This window comes from Vidua chalybeata, chromosome 3, assembly GCF_026979565.1.
Source record: "Vidua chalybeata isolate OUT-0048 chromosome 3, bVidCha1 merged haplotype, whole genome shotgun sequence".
In the NCBI taxonomy this organism is placed as follows: domain Eukaryota; kingdom Metazoa; phylum Chordata; class Aves; order Passeriformes; family Viduidae; genus Vidua; species Vidua chalybeata.
In genome coordinates, this window is record NC_071532.1 from 56,830,332 (window position 1) to 56,857,937 (window position 27,606).

General features: G+C 39.0%; 1 protein-coding gene across 3 annotated transcripts; it reads right to left on the reverse strand.

The window, feature by feature from the left end:
- Window positions 1-489: 489 nt before the first annotated feature.
- Window positions 490-25,927, reverse strand: WTAP (WT1 associated protein). 3 transcript variants are annotated; one of them, XM_053937343.1, is made up of 8 exons: window positions 25,803-25,909; window positions 21,691-21,728; window positions 21,552-21,607; window positions 16,729-16,787; window positions 15,017-15,144; window positions 8,412-8,590; window positions 3,548-3,702; window positions 490-1,714 (listed from the first exon to the last, which is right to left on the reverse strand). In XM_053937343.1, the coding sequence occupies exons 2-8, from the start codon at window positions 21,718-21,720 to the stop codon at window positions 1,131-1,133; spliced, it is 1,191 nt and encodes a 396-aa protein (XP_053793318.1). In that variant the 5' UTR covers window positions 21,721-21,728; window positions 25,803-25,909; the 3' UTR covers window positions 490-1,130. The 3 variants fall into 3 exon arrangements, 1 of the variants encoding a protein (XP_053793318.1); XR_008429764.1 differs by lacking the exon at window positions 490-1,714 and having other exon boundaries at window positions 3,616-3,702; window positions 6,649-8,590; window positions 25,803-25,927; XR_008429765.1 differs by lacking the exons at window positions 490-1,714; window positions 3,548-3,702 and adding an exon at window positions 4,844-5,413 and having other exon boundaries at window positions 7,857-8,590; window positions 25,803-25,927.
- Window positions 25,928-27,606: the final 1,679 nt, after the last annotated feature.

The following is a 27,606-nucleotide window of genomic DNA, read 5'->3' on the forward strand; positions in this document are numbered from 1 at the left end:
ATTAAAAGGAATTCTTTCATTCTCTGCACCTGTTAAGAAATCAGTTCCTTCAGGCAGGCATTTAAAAACAAACTTATCCTATTCAAAAGGATGAACTGCTAATTCCTTATGTATTTTAGTTTAATTTGTGCATTTACCTGTTAGGTACTTCAAGCTTTTGGGTTTGGCTTGTTTTTTGTTTTTTTTTTTTTTTTTTTGTGATCATTAATAAAACCAGGTTCAAACTCTACAGTTTACTTATATTAACTTCTCCTTTCCACCTCCCCCCCCCCATCCCCACCCTTTTTCTGCCAATAAGGACAAAACCTTTGGAACAAGCACTATCAGGCTGTCTTGAAATTAGTACTAGTACACACCTACAACTTCATGTATTGGGCATATGCTGTATCAGAGAGGATTGACACAGATACAAACTCAACTCAAAAGCAAGGACTATAAATACACCGCATACAAATAAGCCGTGTAAGCCAATGCAGAACAATGAGGAAATTACATTATTAAAAGTTTTTATTTAGGTTTGGTCAGTACAGGTAAGATAATATTGGAGTCACAGAGCAATATGCATCAACAGGGTACAACAGTTCTTAAAAACTGAGTAACTATGCACACAATTCATAAACATTCGGTCACCTAAGGAGAAAATGCACAGATGTATGGTGGGAAAAATTGTAATTAACACTGAAACTACTACAGGACTCCTTCAGTAAGTCCATCTTTTTAGTGATAAAACTACTGTACTGGGCAAACTTGGCAGTCAAACCCACAGCTATTATGACAAATCTTGAAGGTGGTGTTAAGTATAACAGTATGAGTAAGAATGCCCTTACACAGCACAGGTTTCTAGATATACACAGATTTGTACAGACATCATTTATGTTATACTTTATGGAAATAATTTCCATTTCAACTTCACATTAACTCATATAAAAATAACTTGAGCTACACAAACATCCTTTTAGCAACATTCAACGTAATTAACTGTTAAAATTTCCAAAGTGGCAGAGGTATTGAAGCAAAAAGAAACCCACAAAAAGGCAAAATTGTGACAAGTATGCACTAATTTAAACGGCTTCTGGACAGTATCCTCTCCCAAATTCAATGACACTGTATAAAAATTTTGCAGAAAAATGTTACAAAACTGAACCCTGCACATTTACACTGGAGTCCAAACCATTCTGGACATGACGAGAACCCACAGTTCTGTTACCTTTCATGCTCACCGTTTTCTCCTCTTGAGGATCATGATTGGAGTCTGTGTCATTTGAGTGGTGAGTGAGAGAGTTTTCACTGCCAGTGGGAGAGTCTACACTTTCATACCCAGTACTGAGCTGGTTTATGTAGCTACCACTTCCTCTACCAGTTCTATCTTCAGAGTGGTTGGATAGCTTATTACCATTCCCTGGAGAAGCCGGGAAGTCATCTTCCGTGCCGCTACCCTCCCTATAAAATCCAGGCCCAGACGTCCGCTGATGGGAGGAGCTGCCATTGCTTGGTCCGTTTGCCAGGCGGCTGCAGTCTTTGCCCGCAGCCTCTCCCTGCTCTGTGGGCTCAGAGGATGGAGTCCTGCTGGTGCCTGGGTTGGAGGCCTGGGACTGCTGCTGCTGGTACTGTGCCAACTGCTGGCGAGTCTCCTTCAACTGCTGCTGAAGAACTAGAATGGTACTCTGCATACCCTCTACCTCCTCATCAAGCTGGATGATGAAGTCATTCAATTCTATGTAAAGAAAACACATTTGTTGCAAACACTTAATAGCCCATATTTTAAATCTCAGACAAGAAATTAAAACCCTGTAACTCAATATTTTATGCCGAAATTTTTCAATGAACTATTTCTCAGCCATCAGGTATGCACTGGTTTTAACACTCTGCCTCTGAAGGAGAAAATGCTTAACAACTGTGCTACGACTCCCTACTTTCTATACTGCTATTAAAAATATGTGAGACAACTTTAACTTCTGGGCAAGAAAGGAAGATATTCAGGAAAAAGCTCAACTGCAATAATTAATATTTTGCAAGTAGATCCTATTGTGTCTACTTTTACTCAAGTATTAATTGCTGGCAGAAATACTGTAAAAGCGACCATGAATCATATGCATATGTAACAAATCTGAGTTACTGCAAAACTCTATTCAGTAGCCAGAAGTAGTAGTTTTTCATCATATTTCAAGGAAGTTTCAATTCTTACTGTGTTTAATCCTTTAAATCCTCCAAGAGAGGACACAAAAATACCTTCTTACCAACAGAGTATTAACTAATTTCACTGCGTGTTTTAATATTTATGTATCAGAAAAAGGTTTTTACCATTAGTACTGCATTCTGGAACAAAACAAATTTGACCCCAAAACAGTATAAGAAACACTGATTCAGTCTTCAGTTCAACTGCACCATCAGTATGCCAGAGGAAATAAAATGCAAACTGATTAATATTGCCACAATTTTTTTAAAAAGTGTTCTTGCTGCTACAGAAAACAATCATTAGGAAATTCTCACTGCAGGAGTATCATCATCCTGATTCATATATGGAGAAGAAGCAACTCAGTGCTGGAGATTACTACATTCAAAAGCAGTAGTCTTTAATGAATGTCTACACTTGCTTCAATTATGTACTTGGTAAATGTTGTTGAAGTGCATTATCAAAACAGTAGTTACTATTACCACAAAATGACACTATACAATCATTTACTTTAAGAGTTCTAGTTATTTTATACTGCTACTTTCTCAAAGAGATGGCAATATAATTGGGGGAAGATCTATTCTTAAAAATGCAGGACATCTCAGACTTAGATGGGATGCCATACCAAGTTTCTGGTATCTCACAATCTTCATATGTAAAACAGACAAAAAGATATTCAGGTCTATGTGTTGTCTATATAGGTTATATCCCCCAGGATAACCTATATAGATTATATTCATATAACCTAATCTAACATTCTATGAAGAGCCACTGACACTATACAGAATTCAAGACTGAAGACTTTTAAACCTGCATTTTCCCCTCCATTTAAATTATGCAAGAGGTCAGAGTTTTTAGATAATTTCAATTTAGGTTTACAGTTTCACAAAACTTAAGACTATAAACATGAAGAGACATGTTCATTCATCTGAGTTACCAAAGGTGAAAAAAAAAATCAGATTTTCATATTCTTAGTTGATTTTTTAAAATAAATTCAAATTAGTCAGGAGTTATTTAACAAGAAGCTTTCTGTTCTCAGTGCATGCCTAGGCTTTATGTTAACAGCTTTCATCTTACCAATTTACCAGTAATGTGTGCAGTCTAAACATTTGCTATTAAATTGCAAGACTTACAGTACAAAAATCTCAATTTCAAACACTGCATTACTGGAGCTGCAAACCCCACCAGTTCCCCCAAAGTTAAGGATTTTGTTTGTTTTTAACTAAGACTACCAATTAATACTTACTATTGTCATATTTTACTCAATACTGCCCTTTCATTCTGGCAAAGATGATTTTCTATTATGAGTATCATCACAAAATTAAACTTGCAGAAGTGCAAGGCAACTTCTATTTTTGTTAAAAAATCCCTTACCATCCTGACTGCTTTTAAGTTCCTCACTATATTTCTTCTGTAAAGCCAATTCTGCCTCAAGCTGTGCAATACGTCCTTGGGACAGCTGCCTTCCAAGCTCTTGATTCTCCTGGATAAGCATTCGACACTTCGCCATTAACTTTTTCCCTGTTTGGCTGCAAAGGAAAGAGCCATCTATCACAAAATGAATATAAAACCTTCAGTTATCTTCCTCAATCACAATTACAGACAAAAAGGAGATAGGATTTCTGCATGTCACAATTCAAGGAACATTATGCCTCAACATAATTGTCATAGCAGAAAGTCTCCCTATAGTTACCACGTGCTGTTCCAACGCCAGCTGATCTTCTGTCGCTGTCCCACAAAGTGGAAGGCAAGTTTTATTACTGAAAATATGAATAAGCATATTGTACTTTTTTAATACCAACATCTGGATTATCAGTATGCACAATTTTGCATGTGCCAATTCTTAAGGGAGTTAAATATTTGATTAAAGATGTGTTTTGCAATTCAAAAGATCAAGGACTGCACAGAAACTACACAAGCAAATTATAAGCAAAATCATTCCCCATTTGTTGTAGTAATGAAATTTAATAACTGAATTTGGGTGAAGAAAAGTTGCTTGGGGGAAATAATAAATCTAATGTTCATTTTTCATACTGATGACTGTTTTTCTTTAAGAGGTTTAAACATTCATTTAAATGCTGTCCAGGTACTTGTTTAAAAAATGAGGTAACTATTTTTCTACTCAACTTATATGTTTGACAGTCACATGCACAGTCTGCTTCATGATTTCTATGGTCAGCATTTCTTAAGTACATCTTGTATGGTGAAGAGGAATGAAAATGTAACTGAACACTGGAAGGACATCAAGGAAGGGGTATATTATCTATCTACTTCCTTTAAAATGACAGATTTCAGATCATAAATAATGATCGTTAGGACATTCCGTTTCTGAAAGAAATATGAAACAGGTAGGAACTGACAAGATTTTCTTTACTAAATTGGTAACATTACACATCTTTAATCTTCATTATAGAAATCTCACTGTAAAGCATTATAGGAAGTAGTATGCAAATTAATATATAGGCAATACAGCTGACTCCATAAAAGAGAAAAATTAAGGTCCTTTAGGACTCTTAAGTCTGCCAAGTCAGGATAGCATCCTCAAACAGTTCTCCTTTTAATAGGCTCAGCACCATAATGAAGCTGTCCTTCTTTTCTATAGAAGTGTAACCTCTGCCAAAACCCCCAAACTTGAACAGCTTTATTGTGAATTCAATAGCAAGACTTGCATTACTTTTCAAGACCAAGGTGGTCATTTAATTTTTTGTATGCTTTTAAACAAGTGACAAATACTGAAAAAAAACCTGAGGATTGAAAAAGTAGAGGAGGAAATATCTACTACAATCACAGCCACAGTTCTCTCCTGCAACCAAAATAAAAGAATTTAAAACAGCAATTTCCTTATCAACTACCTTCTGAGCACTCAAGCCTTAAACAACTTTTAAGTTCTCTGCCAACTCTGCCCCATTTAACATTTTTCAACTGACTTTCCCAAATCTTTCAGATGGGCTGCTCCAGAAGGAATCTGGCTGTGTAAAGTCCTGGAGGCCTGAAAATCTGCTAAAATCAGCAGCCTGTTTTCTTTCTTGATGTGATGTCCAATGCCAGGTCCTTGAAGTTTAAATTGTGCCGACCTAATACAGTCCAAGTCGCACATTTAAGATGCAAGTTTCCTTAGAGATGTTCATTCTGTGCAAAGCAGGACCACTTTGGAGATAACCAATGTGACAGATCCCAAAAGTTATTAGGCAGACATGATTTTTAGCCATTTGCAAATTGCTGTTACTGTATTCATCATCACTACAAGTAGAAAAAGTTTACAATGTTTAAGTCATTAAATGCTTTTCTCTTCACAAACCAACATCAACTGAAGAATCAGCAAGTTCTGGTTACCTTGGAATTGGGACAATTTTAGAATCCCATTAATATCTTCAGGTTAACTCCTGCCAAAATGTAAAATATTTATTACCTGTATAGAAATTTGCATAGTTACCTATAATGCTATTTCTTTCCATCAAAATTTTTCCAGATGTTCTGAACTAGTAGAAAATAACCCTTGCAATTTACAAAAAAGACAACACATTCAAGAACATTAAATACATTAACTACTAAAATAATTCCTATGAACTATAAAACTAAGTTCAGCATTGTTTTCACAAATCTTCTTGAACAGATATGCAACAAAACCTGTAAGAATGTAAGTGGTTAAATTTCAGAAGACTAAAGTTTCTTGTACAAGGCTTAATGCAAAATGACATTTCAACTACTTTTTATTCCAAGTTTATACTCTGCTTAATGATGGTTAAAATGGCTTAGCATAGCCATTCCTTTGATGACATGCCCTTTTATTTCCCCCTCCAGACATCAGCAATGTTTATGCTGCACAGCCTTATCTACATTAAGGTCCAGAACTAGCTCTGCTTAGGGCTGCAGTTAATGTGTTAACCCCCCCAAGAACACCAGTTTAAGACCTGAATTGCCTCTTTCAAAAACTAGGCCAGATGCCATGAAATGAGTAGTTGTGTACAAGGATGGATAATTAAAACAATTGGGGGAGGGGGCCCCAGATGCAAAGAGAATGAAAAAAAACCTACAAATATTTTACATGAGCCAATTTCTTCACCTTTCAAGAAATAAAAACCAGTAAAATCTTAACCCAGTTAACAAAGCCTCGATTATTTACCAGGAAATAACTCTAACTTTCTATATTCTAGCCACTGCATGTATAAATAATGCACACTCACAACACAGACTTAAAATTCTATGATGCAAATTAGGGTATGTTGTAGCTACAGAAATAACATTTTCATTTGACACTTGGGTTTGAAAGTTACTTGTCTTTCCTCAGTTGTACTCACACGTTCAGAGGCTGAGGACTTTAGAAAACAACCAACCTGTATCTAAATGTATTAAATAACTTTCTGAACGCCAAGTTAGAAACAAGCAATCTGCATGGAATGCCTCTTTCAACACATTGTAGTGAGCTTTACAAATGGCTTGGAAACACATTAACAATTTATTAATATAAGTCTTACCTCTGTTTTGATGCTAGATCAATAAAATCTTAGATACTGCTATAGCAAAATCATTCCAGATGTATCACTTTTTAAAAGGTAAAGTTTTTCTGTGGATTTTTCTTTTGGTGTTAAGTCATTACTCATGCAAAAAAAAATAAACCTGCATAAGTATACTACTCTTTGATCCCATATTAATCATCTGAAGCACAAACAGTTAAAGATACTTCCAAGTCAAAATTATGTAATGGCATCTTGAAGTCAGCAAAACTGTTAGAATACATCACCTCTGTGACAGCTGAATGTCTCTTTTTAGTTTAAAAAATTCATTTTTAAATTCAGTCATAAAACGTTGCCCAACTGTTTTGAAAAATCAACAGCTCCAATTACTAAATAGAACTCTATTTGCTACGGGAAAAAACAAACACACAAATGCTACACCAGATCTACAATTTGCTTTACAGACCTTAGACGTGCACTCCCAACTGTCCCAGATCGCTACTCTTACAAGTAACTTGGGACAACAGAACAGAGGCATCAAGAGAATAGCAAAAACTCCTTCACTGAATCCAAAGAAAATGCATGCATTTAAGTTTGTTTGTTAAAATACTGACTTCTTTTTCAGCAAAGGAGACAATGCAGAAGTAACAACCTGTTCAATTCTCGTTCATCCCAGGAGTTTCACGATACAACAGTATAACCAGAAGTGTTCCTTGAACTAGGTATTACAACTATTTCAAGGCACATTTTATAGAGAAGCACAATACAAAAAACCCCAGGTGTACAACGGAATAAAAACACCCCACCAACACTGAAGACAGTTGCCATCATGTGCCTTCTGTATTAAGCATTTGAGATCAGTTCTTAGAACAAAGATCGGAAAATTCTCATTTCTGCATGAAAACATGCAGTGAAATTCTTATCACAACCAGTTTTTCTTATACACACTAGTTGTGATCAAATATATATTGCTTCAAACAATTTCAAACCTGCATTTAGATGGAACGTACATTTTTGTACAGTCCTAATTTTGAGGCGTCCACAGTATTACCAACCATCCAGAAAAACAGTTCATTATTTAGCAACAGTGACTTAAGGCTGCGTCAAGTGCTAGAGCGCCCAAAGGCTAAACAGTCAAATATGTACACTACCACTGTTGTGATATCAAATAGCACTCTCGTGGCTATTCAAAACTGGTTAGCAAGTAAACTCTTTAATGCAAAATTCACCTCATCGAGTTTTGACCCAGCAGTTCAGTGAACAAGCAGGAAGTCCACAGTCTTATTGGCAAAACTGACTTACAGTGTCTCTAAGTCACTAGGCTCAAGGTTAAGAGCGAAGCATATTCCACTTCTACATTTTACGGGAATTTTACATGTTCAATTCATGATTTATAATCTCTAGGTTCTCTCTCCTCCAAACTGTCTGTAGACACAGTGTGCCACAGACTTAAGACTTCTGTTTCTCCCTCTATTTTCTTCAAATAGAACAATTTTGCAAATGTCTACATGTTCTAGAAAAGATTTTTTTCGAAGATGGCCATTTCTTCAGAACAGTCCGACGCTGTCAGGCCTCTGAAGCAAAGGGGAGAAAAAAGCTGAAACACAAGGCTCATCTGGTAAGTTTTACATTAAGCATTACAAGCTGGACAGTATAAGAATGTGGCTTTTGCCTCAAAACGTCTGAGTCTTGGTGTGGAAACGAGTACTTGGCTGTCCCACCATAGCATTCTCGTAGTGGGACTGTCAGGGAAGTCTTGACTGGGGAGTATTTGTTTTGTTTACCTATCAGGCGTAAATTTCCAGGCACTCAGTTCATTTTGGGCTTGTTCCAGTTTGTCTTTAGTCTGTTCCAGTTCACCTTTCATTTTTAGGAAAAACAAGTTGATGGCTGGGTCTACCATTGTTGATCGCAGTTGGGCAACACTAGGCTGCTGGACTTGCTTGAGGTACTGAATCTGATTCTGCATAAAATAAGAAAAAAAGACTGTTATTCATACAATATTGAAGAAAAATTATAAGTCATTTCAATACCAGTGTTTATTCCAAAGTTAACATCAAGGCAGCTTGCCTTCTTTCACACTGTAACTTGAAAAACGCAGGATATAAATCACTTGTGCACACGGATTGCCCTCCAGATGCCAAGATTATTTTCTACATGTCAATTTATATTTGTCAGAGCAGTATCTGGAGCATTAGAATGCTCCCTTTCTTTTGTATCTGCCTGCACTCCTTCTGGGGAACAAAGAGCATATGGAAATAATTTTCTGCTTAAAACAGACAGTTAATTCCCACTTAAGTTCAGTGGAAGTTATTAAGGAACATTAGAGCAAAAATTGACAAGAAATATTTACAAGCTAATAAAAAGGTTTCTAGAACCTTCTAAGATATTTTGCAACTGCAATAGTCACTTATGATGCAAGATTGTCTATCTCTAGAAAAATAATTTAGAAATATTAACAGCAATTAAAACAGATTTTGGTTGGATTTTATTCTCTTTGCAAAATCCACAAGCCAAAGGAGTTACAATTTTATATGTTTAAAACACTGGCAAATAGTCAAAATTTCAGAAGTAGTAACTGAGAGATTTTCTTTTAAATATAGTACTGATTGCTAAAAACAAATGTAAATAAATAGTATTAACTTTGAAAGTTTCTTCAATTTGAATCCCATCACAACAGACGTATCTTAAATTGTACGAAAAGTATGTGTTTAGAACTCTGTTAATTAACAATACTGCATCAGCCTGCACAGAATGTGCTGATTTTTAAATTCAATTTATTATGCTCCCTATATCACACACATTTTTCATCAGCAAGAGGTGAACAGAATCACACGATGTTGAAAGACATTAATTGGAAGTCAGGTAGTTTGCTTCCCATGCAGGCAGTCCTACAATCAGACTTGCGAGCAAGAGTTTAATTGACAAACCCTAAAGGGAAAGAATCCCCCTGCACTCTCTCATTTCCTTGGGACACACAGCACAGCCAGCAGCACTGACAGCTTAACCATGTTCCTGTACATGCAGTTACTCTCTTACGGAGTCTATACACAATAGTGGTGAAGAGGAACTACAGAAGTCCTATGTACATGCAGTGTGCAGTAGCAATCTCAGTCACTTCTAAATTGAGTATAATATGTTTTAATTTATATATTGTTAAGTAGTAAAAAATTCTGGATTTTATTTCAAGTAAGTGGTTTCAAAGGTACTGGAATAACTGAAGTATTTCCTTTGACACAATTTGATATTATAAAAATAAAATACTTAGTTACTTAAAACTGTATCATCATACTTTAAATTTTAAACAGACAAAGTTCTATGTACACAGAAAAAATACAAAGGGAATAAAAAGCACTGCATATAAATATTTTCAAGAAATAAAGAATTCAAGAACCCACATACAATGTGGGTAATGCACCTCGAAACAGGAAATCTAGATTAAGGTTACGCTAACATTTCTTGGACGGCATTTTACCTCTCGGGTCCTTTGCCTCACTGAATGCAAAATACATTGCTCTCTGAATAAAGATCAATTTTATTCATTGTTATTGATGTATATTTTCTATCCACTCAGTTTTTTTATTCTTCTGCTACTGAAGTATTTCAACAACCTGTCAATTCTTTGTGATGGCTAGAGCTAGTAGACAGTAAAATGGACAACTTCACCAGCAACATATTTCAGAAATATAATCATGATACAGCAACATTGTTCCCAATCCATTCTTAAAGAGGCATCACTAACTGGGGGGGAGAGGGGGGATGTTCCATGTTCTTTGTCTTACCAAGGCCCAGATTCCTTCCACTGTAAATCTAAAAACAGTAACAGATTCCCTGGATCATTAGCACACAGAATTGCTGCCGCTGCTCCTCAGTCACACCAGAAATGCACTTAAACACTCTGGAGGACCCAGCCAATGCTGTGCAATGCCAGTTATTTGACAATCTCATTGGGGTTTCTCCAGCTCACACTCCTGAGCCCAGCAGATGGCAACTGCACAGGACTTCAGCTCAACCATCATTTCTAAAGCAGTCATGCAGGAAAAAAACTTAAGCTTAACAATCCTTGCTCATTCCCTCCCCAGACTTGAAAGACCATTATTTCCCTCTACTTTTTCCAACTTAAATCTTCTCAATTCCTCCACAAGTGCTTTCTCCAGTTGTTAACTCCAGAGTTCTCATCTGTCAGGCTTGTCATCCATGAAGACCTAGCAACCTCCTCCAAGTATGACCTGCTCCCAAAGCCAGTCCAAATGTCTTCCCCTTTCTGCCAATTTCCTAATTATGTTTGTCTTCCTGCTCAGCCAGTCCAAACCTCACATTCTTGCTCCCTCTGATCACTTTCTGGTATGAGTCACCTCCCACTGATATTCCAGGTGGTTAGGGAGCAGGAGAGTTTGCCTACAGTCAGGACCAACTTCAGGCTACAGCTGAACATACAGGAATAGTCATGTCCTATGCCAGACCCCAGGGGAATGCCCATTCTAACACCTGAAATGCCGACAGACTCTTCATATTCCCAAACATAAAAGCACACACCAGCTGGTATTTTTCAAAAACCCATCAGATGGACAAGCAGAGGTAATTTTCACAAACAGAATAAAAATCTTGCTATCAAGCTTTCTCTCTGTTCCAATCCAAGGCAGGAGAGCACAGAAAGCAGTCTATTTAGAGGACATCAGGCTGTGTGAGGTTTTGTTCATGTGGATTTTTATTATTTTGTTAAAGACAGACAATAACATTTTCAATCCCCTTAGTTCTCACATTCTCGGAAACAGCTGCATGCTTTCAGCTGAAATCATCCAAAGATAGCTACAAAGAACAGACACTCTAAACATGATGAATTTACAAAACAGATCACAGGTGCCTGAGAGGAAGTGTAGCAACCTAAGACAGATCAACTGTATATACTTCTTATAAGGAAGGAATAAAGTGCACAACTAAGAAGAGAAAAAACACAACAGAGCTGTAACCTAAACCACAAGAGTAATGACTACCTAGTGCTACAGTCCAATTGCACCTCCATAAAGTTCCACTCATTGTTATCTGTTCCATGAAAAACATATTTGAGCAGCAAGTATTTCCAAATGGCCACCCACTTACTGACTCTCAGTAACTGTGCAGTAGCCTGGAAGGAGGTTAAGGCCTTTCCCTGAAGTGGCATTAACTTGACCTGCACCTCTGTCAGAAATAAAGCTTTATGTAGAAACCATAGACAATACCTTACCCACACTTCCCTCAGAACAGCAACCTCTTCTAGAGGGTTGTTCCTGGGGGAAGGTAGCTTGAGGCTGCTGCTGACAACAGGCACACAGGATGTTAAATGCCTGAATTCAAGGTAGCCCTTAGTGACCTGAAACCACAGAGTAACTTTGCAGCACCTGCCACAGACTTATACTAAGCTGCTGGCTCTGAAGAAATCCATATATTCTCCTGCTAGACTCAGCACAAAGCACTGGAGAGAATGGAGCTATGCACTCCCCTCCCATCTCATTTCTTCAAAAACAGCATTGACACACAATAAGGGCAACAATTCTGCTACTTCTACTCTGATATGCACACCTACACTTTCAAGATGACAACTGGTGACTTTCATAAGCTGAAAACACACTAAAAAGCTACTATTTTAAAAAAGGGTGAAAATTAAAACACCAAAATAGATTTCATCACACCCTATTTTAAAACAGAGCTAGTGTACTTTAGTAAGCAAGGTGTTATACACAAGTGATCAGAAAACTCAGTCTCTGTCAACTATTAGCAGTTGACTATGGTATGGTATTGACTTTTTAACCATTTAAATTTGAAAGCGGTAAGTTTGTAGAATAAAATGTCCCAAAAACACATCTGTAGTTTTTCAATAAACTAGACACCATAAATGCTCAGTCTTTCTAATTAAAATGTGACAGGAAACACCGAAGGCTTACATATAAGTGTTACTGGTATATTTCACATGTAAGTGTGGATTATAAAAAATTGTTAACTACAATAAAAATATGGAAAAATTATTTTATGGATTAAAATCAGGCATGTCGAGTAATGTCACATGATGAATAGCTTATTAAATGATTTAGCAACCTGTGGCTTAGCTTTGCATCTTATCCAACATGATGTATTTTTCTACTGTTACCGTCGTGGAAAAAATACTCTGTAGTAATACAAAGCCAAGCAGTCCTTCAGACCTTCTTGAAACTATGCACATTTTTGAACTTCAAAATACCTAAAGGTGCCCATGTCTCCGTTATACACCTCCAGTGTATCCATTTTACAACTCTTCTTCAAGGATGCATCTTCCTACCTCCATATACTGTGGAGATTACATCCTCAGTGTTATTCTTGAGTCAAGAAGAGAAGAAATATAAGCCACCTGAGTGTGTGGGCATGTGTCTGTTTTTTGTTTCTTTTTGGTAGGTTGTTACCCGCTCTTTTTTCTTTTTTAATGTACACTGAAAATAAAAGCTCTTCAGAAGTTCTTCTAAACAGATGTTCTGGAAAGATTATGCAGCTATAAACATCTAACAAAGTGCAGCCAAAACCCCTATAGTCTTCATGATATTCAAATCATTCACGATAGTCAAATTCAAAGCATTAAATACTTGAAGTTTGTAACTTCAAAGGAGGAAGAAAGGCAAATATAGTACACACAAATTTGGTTTTGGTGAAAAACTTACAGGTTTTTTTATTTATTTTTAGTATTTACTGCTTTAGCTATATGCTAAGTTCAAAAGAAAAAAAAAACTTATTACTGCTGTTCCACATAGCAGAATTTATAAGTAAAACTTCACAAGTGAAGCAGACCAATACAGTAGCCTCACAACTAGGGAAGTGTTGCAGTACTGTATCAGAACAGATCTTCGCTGGCATCCTGGCCTGCATTAGCGGAGTGCTGCCAACAGGCTGAGGGAGGTGATTCTTCCTCTCACTTGACACTGGTGAGATATCTGGGGTACTGGGTCCAGATCTGGACACCTCAGTACAAGAGACACACACATATTAGGGTGAGGCCAATGAAGGGCTAAGAGGCTGATTCAAGGGGTTGGAGCATGTGACACACAAGCAGAGGCTGAGAGTGTTAGGGCTGCTCAATCTGGAGAAGAGAAGGCTCAGGAGATGTTACCAATGTGCATAAATACCTGATGGGGAGTAAAGAAAGCAAAGCCAGTGGTGCCCACTGAAAGCATAGAAGGTGATGGGCACAAACTGAAACACGGGAAGTTCCACTTAAACATAAGAACACACGTTCTGCTGTGTCAGTGTCTCAACACTGGCAGAGATCACCAAAGAGTTCTGCAGTCTCCATTTCAGGAGATGCTCAAAAGCCAGTAGTGTGCAGGCCTGAGTAACATGGTCCAACTGACCCTGCTATGAACAGGCAGGCTGGACTAGAAACTGCAAGTCTCTTCCAACCTCTGTTTCTGGGCTTTGTTTTTTGGCACTGCAAAGTAAGGTTAATCCCCTTTAGTTTTTTCCCATCTATAACATGTGAACTAAAGTGATCTTATGGTCTCAAGAACAGTGAAAGCACTGTACAGAATTCAGTCACAATACAGACTGCTCTGAAAAACTTCAGGCAAAAAAGAAAGGAAGATTTAAAAAGCAAAGGAAAGCTACAACACTAGTTATTAGTTTTGCACAGAGCTTATATTTTCATAAGAGAAGCTCTGAAGAGTATATTACCAAAACTATCAATAAGCTTTTTACAATCCTTTTAGAAACTGCCAGATTCAAGCAGAATGAAACTTATTTTAAGAAGGTAATCCAGTGTGAGATAGTTTCCAAGAAACTAAAACTAAACACAGATTTAACAGTCACAGAAATGAAGAAGCAAGAAACAAAGATAAACAAAATATGCATTCAGAACAGTAGAAATTAAGCATATCTGCCAAATTTTAAAAGGGCTTTGAACAAGTCAGTAGCAACTTCACCTATCCAGCCAGACAGAGGCTTATAGGCTTAACACTTCATTGTTATTCAAATGCAATGAAAGTGTCAGCCTAAAAACTCCTAAATGAAACCAAATAAACTCAATTGTATCCTTACATTTTTATTTGTTCCTGACTCTAATGATTCTCAGAACATTTTTGTATATATGCACCATAGATAAACGCTAGAAGAGAGTAAGCATGGCACATGCAAGAATTAGTTTGGTTTGAAGTAAACCAAGTTTCAATTAAAACTGCTGCTGAAAATGAACAGCAAAAACTAATATTAAAAAACCTCCAAACTTTTAAGATGTGATCTTTACTAATTCAATTAAACTACCCTGCTGTGTCTTTAAACACAGAAAATGTGATGGTGTAGATACACAAAAAACATAGCATAGCACATAGGTACTGTCTCAACAGCTGATGTTGATGCAACAGTTTGAACATACTTATCCTTTTTAAATACTTACAGTACACTCTTGCATCTCCTGTTCCTTAGTTGCCAGCCTCATCACCAGAATATTTTCTCTTCGGGCAGACTCTTGCTGTTGCTGTTTCAGCTTCTCTTCAGATTCTCTCAGCCCCGTCACATCATTAGCTAACACAAGCAACAACACAGAGAAAGCATGTTTTATAGTACCCTCCCATAGGAAGTTTTTACAAGATAGCTAAAAGAATGTAAAAACCAAGTTCATAAAGAGAAGTCAGTTACACTTTTTGCAGGCATGTTTATAACTAGCATAAACAAAAAACAAAATGTCATTAAGTATTGGAAAAGTTTAACAACAGGTGGCTTTAAAGCCGTATTCCTGGTCCTTCTTTAAGACTTACTAAAATTTTCAACATGTTTCCATGTTTATATAGGAAATCACTTTGTGCGGCAAAAACCAATCTGTAGTCTGTAAAACACTGCTGTTTATGGGCAATCCTAAAACTGGCCTCAACATTCCATGAGCAAACAGTAAGACATTCAAGAACATTCTGTTACAACTAGAATTCTGATCCATGGACATTTATGAAAGATTATATATAAAATAAGGCAGCACATTTCCAAATTGCTCAAACAAAAACACATGCAAGCAACTGAATATCAACTGTATAAATTCACTCTGTTACTTGTCATATGTAAGACAATTAAAAACTTGAAAATTTTAATTTTCATTTTTTCCTAATTTTGGGAGAATAATGAGCTGTAAATATAACCTGAACATCACAAATTGCTTCAGGACAATGATTTCTAAATAAATCTTTGCAGATAATTCATTAACACTGACTACTATGGCCTGTATTGTTTCCAAAATTGAGAAACTGGGAATGTTAAAACAACTTATTTATCTATGTTTAGACAGTTTGAGATGTGAACGGAATCACCTGTTTCCATTTGCTGTATTTTATTCTCTCCAAAATCCAAAATATTATGAGACAGCAGTAGAAGGAGGATGTAACAACAGCAAAAGAGAGGACATCCATTTGGACTGACAGAAAAATACCCTTCAAACTCAGAGGTACACTACATCTTTAAGTATTTAGACTGAAAAGGTGACTGAAAACAGGAAATATACCATCTCTAGCTGGCAAGATAACTTTTAAAAGTGACTTGGGATTGGCTCTTCATTCACTCCCAGAATGTATTCATATTTTATCATTTCACAGTAGGATGTTTTCCCTATATTACCTTCCAAAAGACCAAGTTTTAATGACCATGTAAGAATGACATTCCAATTTGCCTAATCAGATCAAATAATCCTTGGGGACTCATTTTAGACATTTACCTCTAAACACTTTTTCCCCTCCCAGCCTTACAATCCTGTAAGACTACTAAAAGCACAGACGTTCCTGGAATATTTCAGTAGACAGTTTCCTTTTCTAATGGTAAAGTTCCAAAGTACACCTATTTATGGGGTTATGCTTTAAAGCTTTCCCCTGCCCAGCAGTCTGTGTCCTATAGATGCAAAAATAAGACTTTTTAGATAGTGGGATAAATTTGCAAGTGGGAAAGAAGTTGGTAAGAAAGCTGGGAGAGGCTTTCTTTTTACAATAGAAAAAACAGGGGCTCTTTTCCTGACAAGTAACAGTTTATTATAACTTACTTCTAGCACTTCTAGAAAGCACACATATTACTTGATCACTCTGCTTTATACAGTCTGATAATTTGCACCCTTTTGAAACCTGGCAAACTTACAATTAAGGTCTGTGTACTTGCCCTCCAGAGCTTGCACATATGCTTCATATTGTTTCCACCTGTTGCAGATATAAAGAGAAAAAAAAGAATTTCTGAAGCTCTTTATTAAATTAAGGCATCTCTAAGCTTTCAGAGCACACACTGATACTATAATCAGAACATGTCAAGGGGGAATTACACAACTGCACAAAAGACAATTCCAGTTTTAAAAAGGGAGCTTTTAATTGTGGAAATAGTTAAATCTGCTTTGTGTCTCAGAGGAACAAAATGGTAGTTGTGCATTACAACACTTAAAAGTGACATCTTAATAATCAGTATTTTAGACAAACATTAGGATCAAACACTACTTATTTTGTTATCTTTGTAAAGTACCCTATATACATCTTATTCTCATAGCAGAGCAATTCAAACAAAATTCTGTAACAGCAAGTGTGATACAAATACAACACTAAGTATGTTACCAAGTGAACAGGTCAAGCAGAAGTGTATCATAACACTAGAAATGGCAGTCTAGGTTAAGCAGTTGTATCAGCTCATTCAGGTTAAGACCATTCTCTGATTATATTCCTCATCCATAAGCCAAATAGTTTAATAACTCTTTGAAAATGTTATTTAGGAGATTCATCCTCAGTCAAAAAACTTCACTTAAAAACAGCACCGTATTTTATACAAACCATCAAATCTGTAGCAAATAAAGTCCGCTGTGAAGTTTAGCATGAAATGCTTTATGAAAAAGTTTGCAGCACGGTGTTCTGAGATTTTTAAGTAGTACTCTGCCCCTAACTATGTGTGATCCTCATGATGGTATAACTGTACATTATAAAGAAAATTTATCTAATAGCTTACTACTATAGAAGAAGGTGTCTGTTCTCTCCTCCCAATTACCTTCTCTCCCTGAGGCATATTTTATGCCAGACTCATCACAACTGCTCTATTTTAACTCTCTAACCTACACTACTACTTTAATTAAAACTATAAAATTTACCTCTAGGTAATTTAGACCATTTAGTGAAATCAAACAGCACATTAAAGGGTCTAAAAAGCATCAGAGATCTGCAACAGCAAGCAAGACCACATCACTGGGAAACGGAAAACAGAAGCATGAGATCTCTTCCTTCAAGCAACAACAAAATTTTACATCTCTTCAGCTGAACATGCCAACAGTATGAATGAACTCTCAAAGCTCTGTAAAAGAGAGCAGTAGTATTTGTACTTAACCCTTAAACTAATCTCTCTGCTCTAAGAAGTTTCACCATTTGACCATTAAAAATTCTCTGTTAGTTCAGGAGATTCCAATCTCCCAGAAGTAAAACTGAAATGGCCTACTGAACAGCAAATCTAGAAAGAGAGAACCTAATTTTACATTAAAAAAGTGATATGCAATAAACAGTTGGTCTTCAAATACACAGGACTACTTCACTTTCAAGTTACACCTCACAGCCCAAACCCAGTAATTCTATCAAAATCATGAGACCCCCCCCACACACCCCTAACAGCAGCAATATACAGAGCAAGTGAAATGAGGACATTACACAAGTTAAGTAGATGTGCCAGAGCACTAGCTGGAAAAAAAAGGAAAAGAACCCCCAAAATAACCACCCACAAACAAACAAACCCATGTAGCCTACAGTCACCAAGAATGTTGTAGGTAACAGCTCTAAGTCACATCTCAACAACTACTAGTATTTAGGCAAGAACCAAACTCCTGGAAAAGAAAACCGAGATGGCACTAAGCCATGTCATGGATTTCAAGTCATATGCCTACCAACACTTCTAGTAATTGTAACTATTCAGATGTGGCATTTTGTCAAAAACTGGTCAAGACTCTTGCTGTTCAAGCTGTTCATTGGGTCTGGCTGATACAGAGGTAATTTTCTCCACAGCAGCCCTCACAGCACTGTGCTTTTGCACTCATAGCTAGAATGGTGTTGGTAACATACCAGTGTTTCAGCCACTGCTCTAAGTGCTCACGCATCATCAAGGCACGTTTTCCAACATTCCTCCCTCACCAGTAGGCCAGGAATGGGCAAGATCTTGGGAGGGAACACAGCCAGACCCTTGACCTCCTCACCCTGCCCCAGATAACAGCTTCCAGCACACCTGTAGCAGACTAAGGCAGCTCATTGCTGAACCTGAGTGGGGGAAGAATGACAAAGGCTAAAAGGCAGATTTTTTTCCTCCCATCAGTTTGCTTTCCACTCAATATAGTAGTTTATGTCCATAATCTGATGGTTCAAAATTAATAACCTGAAGAGCTTCACTGAAGTGCTACTTGGAAAGGCATTCAAGAACAGACACAGGAAAACTGGGAGGACCCTGCTGAATCTGTTCTGTTGAAGGGATTGCTTACAGTCTCACAAGAACTGGAAGGTAACTAAGCAGCATTCTATCAGTTACTTAATCCTCCAAAAAGATTTAGCAGACTTTACAGAGGTAATGTGAAGCTATGAAGTCCTAAATACTTTTTCTTGAAGCACCCATCTTTTATGCTGAGCTTTGGGGTTCACAGTAAATGTTAAGCAGTTAGGGGTTAAGACACACACTGAACCCAGGCCATTCCAAAAATGACTGGCTCTAAGTCCCTGTTGACTGAAGTTTAGTAAACGCACTGTATTTCCTCAGAAATGCTTATGTAAATTGAAGTGGTTCAGTGTTTTACCAGGTACCCACTCAGCTAAACTATCAGAGCAATACTGATCTGATTTTTAGCAATGATCCATAGTTATTTCTTTACCATGTTTCTGGCTCTTCCTTCTCCCAGAAGCTCCTACAGTGAAGCTAGCTACTGCATTAAAGAGGGGAAAGTTTAACATGAGTCCAGAGCAACAAATCATGAGAGAAGCAGAAATTCAAGGTCAGGTCTAAAGGCTCTATGTTGGTCCTGCTCATGTTTAGTCAACATAAGTTACAACGAACAAACCTAAATTATGCACTTCATGGAACAGTAAAATTGGGACTCATGACACAGAAACTGACAAAACCCCACATTTTTTCTACAGATGTATTTCATCACTGCAACTGTACAGCAATGGTGACTTTATAATCTAAAGACTAAAAGGTGATTACACATGTCTGTCTGAAAAAGCATTTGCATCACCGAAGCACAGATCAAAAAACCACATTCCAAATCTTAAGACAATCTAGAGGTCAAAACATGCTTTTCTACATCTCAAAGTAATAGAAATGCCATTGATTAAAGTATATGCCTAATAATAATATTTTATTCCAGCCTACAAGTGAAGCCAGCAGTTAGTGCAATAATTGCTAGTTTTACATGAAATCACAATTAGAGGTGCACTTACTAGAAATCCTTAATTTTACCCCCATACAAAAAAAAGTGTTTGAAAGACTGATCTATGCAAACTAATCAAAGGGACATGACCAAAATGGAATTTAAATTTCCATTTCTGGGTATATTGAAGAGTTATTCTCCTTAATCCATCAAGCACCCTTTTGGATACATGTTAGTTTTTCTACACACTAAGAAGATGATTCAGTAGCAACATAGCTGTAATTAACAAATTCCCTTCTGCCTCTTCACTAACACAGGTGAGCTGCTGACATACTGTACCTCCTTGGGTGTATTCCATCACATTCTCTCCTGAATATGTGCTGGAAATTCATTTCTTCTATGGTAGCAACTAATCATTGCAAGTTACAGAAGCTGATTACAACTGACAGCCTTTTTTTTGTTTTCATACTATCAGTCAGAAAGCAAGTGGCACAGAATCTATGCTTTGGTACTTTCACATGGATTTTATCGCAAGAAGTTAAGGGCACAGCTTTGGAGACTTAGGAGTTTTCTATAAAAAAGATCACAGGGCCAAAACCATTTAGGAAAGAAGCACTTTTTCTTACTGTTTAAATACATTTTTCTTTACAACCCAAAATACTGGATACTCAGAGGCAGACATAAACCAGTTTTAAACATATGGAGACAGACTGTTTACTCCCTGGAAAAAAAAAAAAAAACTGTCACCCCAAAAGTAGCTGGCAGGATAGTTTACCCAGAAGGGAGGGTAGCTGATCACCATGTACACTAAATGTTGCATATGTAACCCCATGTTTCTACACAATTTAGTCTTTGTTCTATGAAAAAGCAAAATTTACCTTGAGACCCTAATAATGCTAATAACTCAGTGTACAAGAAACCAAGAACTAATGTTTACCAAAATGCAGAGACTACTCCAGCAGATAAACAGATGTCCCACAGAAGGCTAGTTTGGATGGCTTCTGGCTTACGAATCAGGAAATTCAGGCATACAGAAACCAGTGGCCTGGGGTGGTTTCTTTAAGCAGGTGGTCTGGACAACAGGATTCCCTATTATTGTTTCTGTGGTGACGCTTAAGCTTTCTAAAAAGTTAAAAAGATGGCCAGGTTCTTCCCTATCAACGTTCTAGGCGATGAAAACTTCATTTTAACATTTTTCTGTTAATATCTGAACATGCTGAAAGACAACTGCATGGACTGAGAAAGTGTAAAAATAAAGAAGTAAAGGGTTGACATTTTTCTGATGTTTAAAATAACTTGCTGTCTATTAAGGAATGTAAGCAATCATATCTTCTACAGTTACAAGTGAAGAAAAAAAAAAGCTTGCACTCATGTTCTACAAAATGCTATTAAGGATTTTGCCTCTTGGGAAAAAGTATTCCTGCCCAAACTACAAATATTTGAGACAAGAGGAGAAGTTTACAGAAGAGATGCATTATGAAACAAATAAAACTGTTTTTCAGAACAACAATGCTAAAAGACAATGAAAGAGTAAATTCACACATCTTCCACTGGAAGAATGTTGAGATGGAAAAAAGACTTTTTACATTACCTTAGGATAAGCTCATCTCTAGGTAAAACCTTAAAATCTGCTTCACTAAGGCGAACCTATGAAGCAAAAAGAAAAGCAAAATTTATCAAGCTGTCCTGATTACCTGGACAGGTGAAGTCATACGTAATTTTACACATACCTTCTTTGGGAGAGGTTCTTCATTCGTCATTGTGAACTCTGAAGGGAGAGGAAAAAAAGGAGTTTTATTTAGTGTAAACAGAACACTGAACAAGTCAGAAACTTGCACTTCTAGCCTTAAGTGTTTTGGTTTGCAATATTACATCACTGAAATATTCGTTCCACACAATGCAGCACCAGAGTACAAAATAACACTATGACATGTTTGCTCCTGTAATCTAGATATACTCAGATGCATTTTTTCTTAAAGTTACCTCAAAGTTTCTATTTATATCTAAAAAGCCAATCAGTAATCAATCCTTCCTATTTAACTAATCAAAACCACCCAACTTTGTATCAAACTGACATTTAGTATGTATCTACATAACATTGTACTTTACAAGAAAAAGGATAATCTGGGTCTGACCAAAGCAATTTACACTAGTGCTCCTCCTCTTTGGAATAAAAGAGTAATTTGCGAACATTACAACATGTTCTTGCAAGTACTTACTCTCTTAAGATTCAAATAAACAGGAAGTACTGTTATTTTAAAACCCGTGTGAATATTCTCAGGAAAAGTAGGATGCAAAATAAATGGCTTAGATAGGCCATCAAACGGAATTCCTCTGGTGCATACAAAGCACAAGAGGACTGCATTTTGCTAGATTAAATATTCACACTTCCCTGAGTTACAGAACATCCTTCCTTATCTCTAAAGAGTAATACAGAGTATTTTCTACAACTATGATTATGTAAGAAATACTGAGTTCCTAAATATTACAGGCATTCAAGTAACAATGAATGCAAGGTCTGCTGGAGGCATGCATCTTTGCAATATGCTTTCCAGTGGAAAAGTTGCATACAATATTAAGAGTTGACAAGCTTGTAAAGCTACTACTGCACATGTAGCAGGGAAAGGATGTGTCAACTCCTTGGTTGTGAACACTTAGCTTTAAAGAAACAATGCTCTTAAGGAGTAGATATTCTATTTTCTCAATGATTTTTATGGATTACCTTAGTATTTTCACAATGACACTCAATGAATCAATTTAACTTTTCCAAATCCTAAAACTGTTGGTCAGTAAGACAAGCAAATACATTCCAATGAAACAGGGTGTTTTCAACCTGCACTAGCTGACACCACTGACAACTTACACCGCACCCTACCAAATAAGGTCCTGGCTAACAACAAACAAACCAACACTCACATTCCCTTCCTATAATAAATACTGACATTAGAACCCACAGAAAGAAAACATTCAGTAGAAGCATCTCACTAATGAATGGCAGCTTCCTGTTGCTACCTTAGTAACACACAGGCATCTAAGTGCTTCCCTAAACTAAGAAGTCACACCCCCTTCACTCCCGCTCACAAGGAGTATTTTGCTTGAACTTCTGCATGCCGCTCCTTATTTGAAACTGTTTTACCAAAAAAAATATAAAATATAAAATACAAGCATAAGAGGCTGCTGATACAAATTGCCAGTGGCCAATTCAATCATTCAGAGTAACTTGAGATTGCAGAGGGAATGCTTGTAACCCCTGTATTTAGGCTGCCTACCTTCCCCACTAATTTTTTAAAAGATTTTTAGAGTTTTTAACTCCTTTGGAGTTTGGAAGTACTCTTGAAGATCCCAGCTACTGTTAAGTTCCTGGCAGAGAGAAACATGCTTTTCAGATGTCTCACACAACTACAGCTAACACTGATTAAATGGCACACACATGTCAAGTCATGTGTGTTCCCCAGAAAAGTACCAGAAGCACACAGATAACAAAAAACGTGAATTACCCCAAAGACCTGGCTTGTAACCCCTGCTGCAGTATACAGCAATTATAAACATATGCCTGCTGTCACAATCATGACTACAAGAAATCAAAGGTAGATGCTCCATCCAAAGGCAGTCAAATGTTGCATCTCCAGACCTCACACAAAATTCCAGCACCAGACCAGGCTACTCTAACCTCTACACCCAGCACATCACCGTTTACAAAACCACCTCTTGCTTTCAGACAAGAGCATGAAAGACTGAAGTTATGGGCCACTGCATTACAGAAGTCGCTGCCTTACTGCCACCTATTATTACTTGCGATGATAGAACTACACATGTGCCAAAAATATTCTATAGGTTATTCTGGATAAGTTAGGTTAATAATATCTACAGATAAGCACTTAGTGCTCTTTCCACACATATGAATTTCACCTTGCTACTGCCCTGCAACAGCTTTTTGGGAACATGGACTAACTTAGCAGAAGCTTAAACATTTATTACTGCTCTATACTGCTATCGTGCTCCATGTTTCTCAGAAACAGCAGCAGCACCAGGCTGGCCACAGCAACTGTCACGGCGATTTGCCTTCATTTTCTGTTAACGAACAGGTGAACCTGTATGCAACAGACAACAACTGCAACTGAAATATTCATTCTTTGAATCTAACACAGTAACTTCTCCAGCACTGTGCATCAAGAGATGCTTATTATCACTCGGCTCTCCTCTAGAAGAGATCATCTCTCTCCTACCCACATCAGAAATATCTTGCAAGAACATAATGAAGTGTCACTTTCTACAATAAAAAGAATCAATGTAAACAACATTCCTGCATAACTGACTGGAATTAACACAATTGTATTTTGTGATTTATATTATGAACAGCTTAACTGTACTATCCAAACTAAGCACTTTCATGATTTTGCAGAAACAGTGGCTGCCACACACCACTCCTGTGTATCTGCTCCTGGCAACAAGCAACACACCACCATACTCCATACTTAGAATAACACTGTCACAGGCACTAAAATAATTTTTAGAAAAACTCAATGTTTTAGGCTTCTATGGCAGTTTCAATTAAAAGAGATGTGAAATGAGGAAAGTACATTTTAATTTCAGTAACTCTGATACAAGCCTGCACACCTTCTCCTACAACGTTTATAAAACACAGGATTTAAAAACTTTTTTAAAACCTCAATGAACAAAATTTAATCGGGTATGAGGCTTTACTTGCTATATGCAAACTGAAAGTTATTTGAATGATACCAAGAAAGAGCTCCATGAGGAAAACCCCAGTATGGGCTCCCAGCTCCCTATGTACATATGTGTGTGCATATATAAAAAACCATGTAAATTTACAGAATCACAGAATCATTAGGGGTGGAAGGCACCTCTGGAGATTACATAGTCCAACACCCCCGTCCCCACCAAGGCAGGTGACACAGGAACATGTCCAGGTGGGTTCTGAATGCCTTCAGAGAGGGAGACTCCATGACCTGCCTGGGCAGCTGTCCCGAATGAGCGTGCTTGAGATTCTCAAAGATTTCTCCGATCACACTGCAGCCTGGAAGGAGGTTAAGGGGGAATGCACCACCACAGCAACCTGTTCCAGTATTCTGCCGCCCTCAATGTAAAGTTCTTCCTCATATTGAGGCGAAACTTCATATGTTTTAGTTTATGGCCACTGACCCTCGTCCTGCCGCTGGGTACCACTGAAAAAGAGTCTGGCACCCTTCAAGACAGCACCCGCCTTTAGGATATTTGTATGCATTGACGACAGCCCCTCTCAGTCTTCTCTTTCCTAGAGTAAACAGGCCCAGCTCACGCAGTGTTTCCTCACAACAGAAGCATTCTAGACCCCAAATCATCTCTGTGGTCCTCCCCTGGACCCCCTCCAGTAGCTCCTTGTCTTTCATGTCCTAAGGAGCCTTCTGACGTTTAGAAAGAAAAGCTTCACAGTAGCCCCGTAACTGGTCAGCCTTCACACTCGCCTCAGCAACCGCGGGGGTCCCGCCCCCCCCCCGCGGGCCGCAGCCGCAGGTGTTTGACAGACCCAGCTGCTGCAGCCGCCCCCCAGCCCAGGCAGTGCCCGCCCCGCCGCCCTCGCTCCTCTCCCACAAGGGAAGCGACAAACGCGGCTCCCGCGGCCCGGGGCGCGGCGGCCAGTCAAGGCAGGAGGAGGAGGATCCCGGCCGCGCAGCCAGGCCGGGCTTTGGGGCCTCGTACAAAATGGCTCTAAGTGCTTCCGCTCCTCCCCCCCCGCGCCCGAGGTGAAGGATGGAGGCGCCTCTGGGCTTCGGCACTCCGGGACCACGGGCTGCCCGGTCCGTCCGTCCCGCTAGGGCGGAGCGCTCGCACGGCCACTCACCTCCCGCCTGCGGCGCGGAGGCCCCGCGCCCCTCGCACGCCGCTTGCCTGGGCCGCGCTCCGCCTCACATCGAGCAGGGGCGAAACGCCGCCACCTCCACGCCTGACGCCACCAGCTCCGCGGGCGCCGCCGCCACCACCAACAGCAGCAGCTCCACAGCCAGGACGGCCGCGCCCCCCCCACCCCCGCCCGAGCTCCCCCGCACGCCGCTCCCGCCCGCTCTTTATTTGCGGGTTCTCTGCGCTACAAAATGGCGCCCAAGGAGGAAATGAGCGCCCGCCCCGCCCCGCGGTCGGTGGCTGCGCGCGCACCTGGCGTGGGGGGGGTGGCGGCGGCGACGACGACGAGGACGAGGATGAGGACGAGGACGAGGAGTTCCTCGGCAGTGCAGGGCCGCGGCGCGGGTACCTCGGCCCGCCTGTGGGGCGGCCGCTGCCGGGGAGCGCCGCTCGTCCCGCTGGGAAGCGGTACTTCCCGCGGGTTATTAGAACGCCGATTTAAAGCCCGTCGGCCGAACGGGGCGCGCAGTGCTCGTATCCGTGGGGTGCTGCGCGGCCTCCTGCCGGCGGGGGGTGCCGCTGTCCGGCGGGATGGGGCGAGCGCCGCCCGTCTCCCGCCAAACCGGCTGAGGGGAGCGGGACCCGGCGCCTCCTGGGAAGAGCACTTGGCGCCTTCCCGGAAGGCTGGTGGAGAAGATGGGGTCTCTGGGAAGGAAAACTGCGTGCAGTAGTGCAAGATGGGTGCCGGGCTTCCTGGCGTGACTGCCGGCGCTGTCTGCCCGCCGTCCGCCGCGTCGGTGCGAGTCAGTGTCCTCAGCCACTAATGAAAGATGCAGGATTTAAATTCCAACTGCTTCCAAAGAAGTGAAACATCAGTTTCCGTGTTGGGGAATAAAAACCAATAAAGTTAAGTTTGTCCTTCGTTGCGGTCTAGCACTGAGCTGGTGCTTTAAAATAAAGTTTATCCTTCTTACCCTCCATGATTTCACAAGCTGTGTTGTTGGGTAAATACTTTTGCCTTTTTGTCGGCAAAGTCATAAAGCTGCTGTAGACTAAATCAATCTGTCACCTGGGTTGCACAAATGAAATGGATTGTCACTCACTGTCAGTGCTGAAGGTGCTCCAGAAATCTCTCCTGACTCTTACTGGTAGCAGAAACAATATAATCACTACAGAATATAACCCAATACACGTGGTCCCATACCCACATGTATGTGTATATATGAATACAAAGATTTTTCATTGAGAACTTAAAACATTTAAAAACCATGCTGTAACTGATTTGACATAGCTACCTGAGGTAGGGTGGTAAGGTGGCCACAAAGAGAAAGGACCTGAATAAATGCCTTTGAAATCTTACCTCATTTGAAAGTGAAAAGAGATGCACTTCGATTAGTGTACAGTTACCTGCTCCTGCTTTTCTTCAAGATACTTGTTTGAAGCATTCAAGATACCAGTTAACAGATGAAGCCATCCCAGGATATGGCCGCATGAGAGATGCACATTAGTGTAGGCCTTAATAAGAACATTAATGTAGCAAATTGACTTGATTTTGTCATGTGCAAACGTAGACATTACAATACTAAAATGGATATAAAACCAAGCAGAAGAAATCAAAACCTTTTCTACATAAAATAGATGCAGACATACACTCAGGGCAGCTTCTATTCTGTGTATAACATACCTAACATTTTCTGTGTATCAGTGGTGATTTAACTCAAGATCTCCCAGTACTTTGTCTGGAGTTTGGCCACTTTTTGTTATGTTCAGAAACCAAACCTCCTTTGTGTCTTCTTCGTGGTACA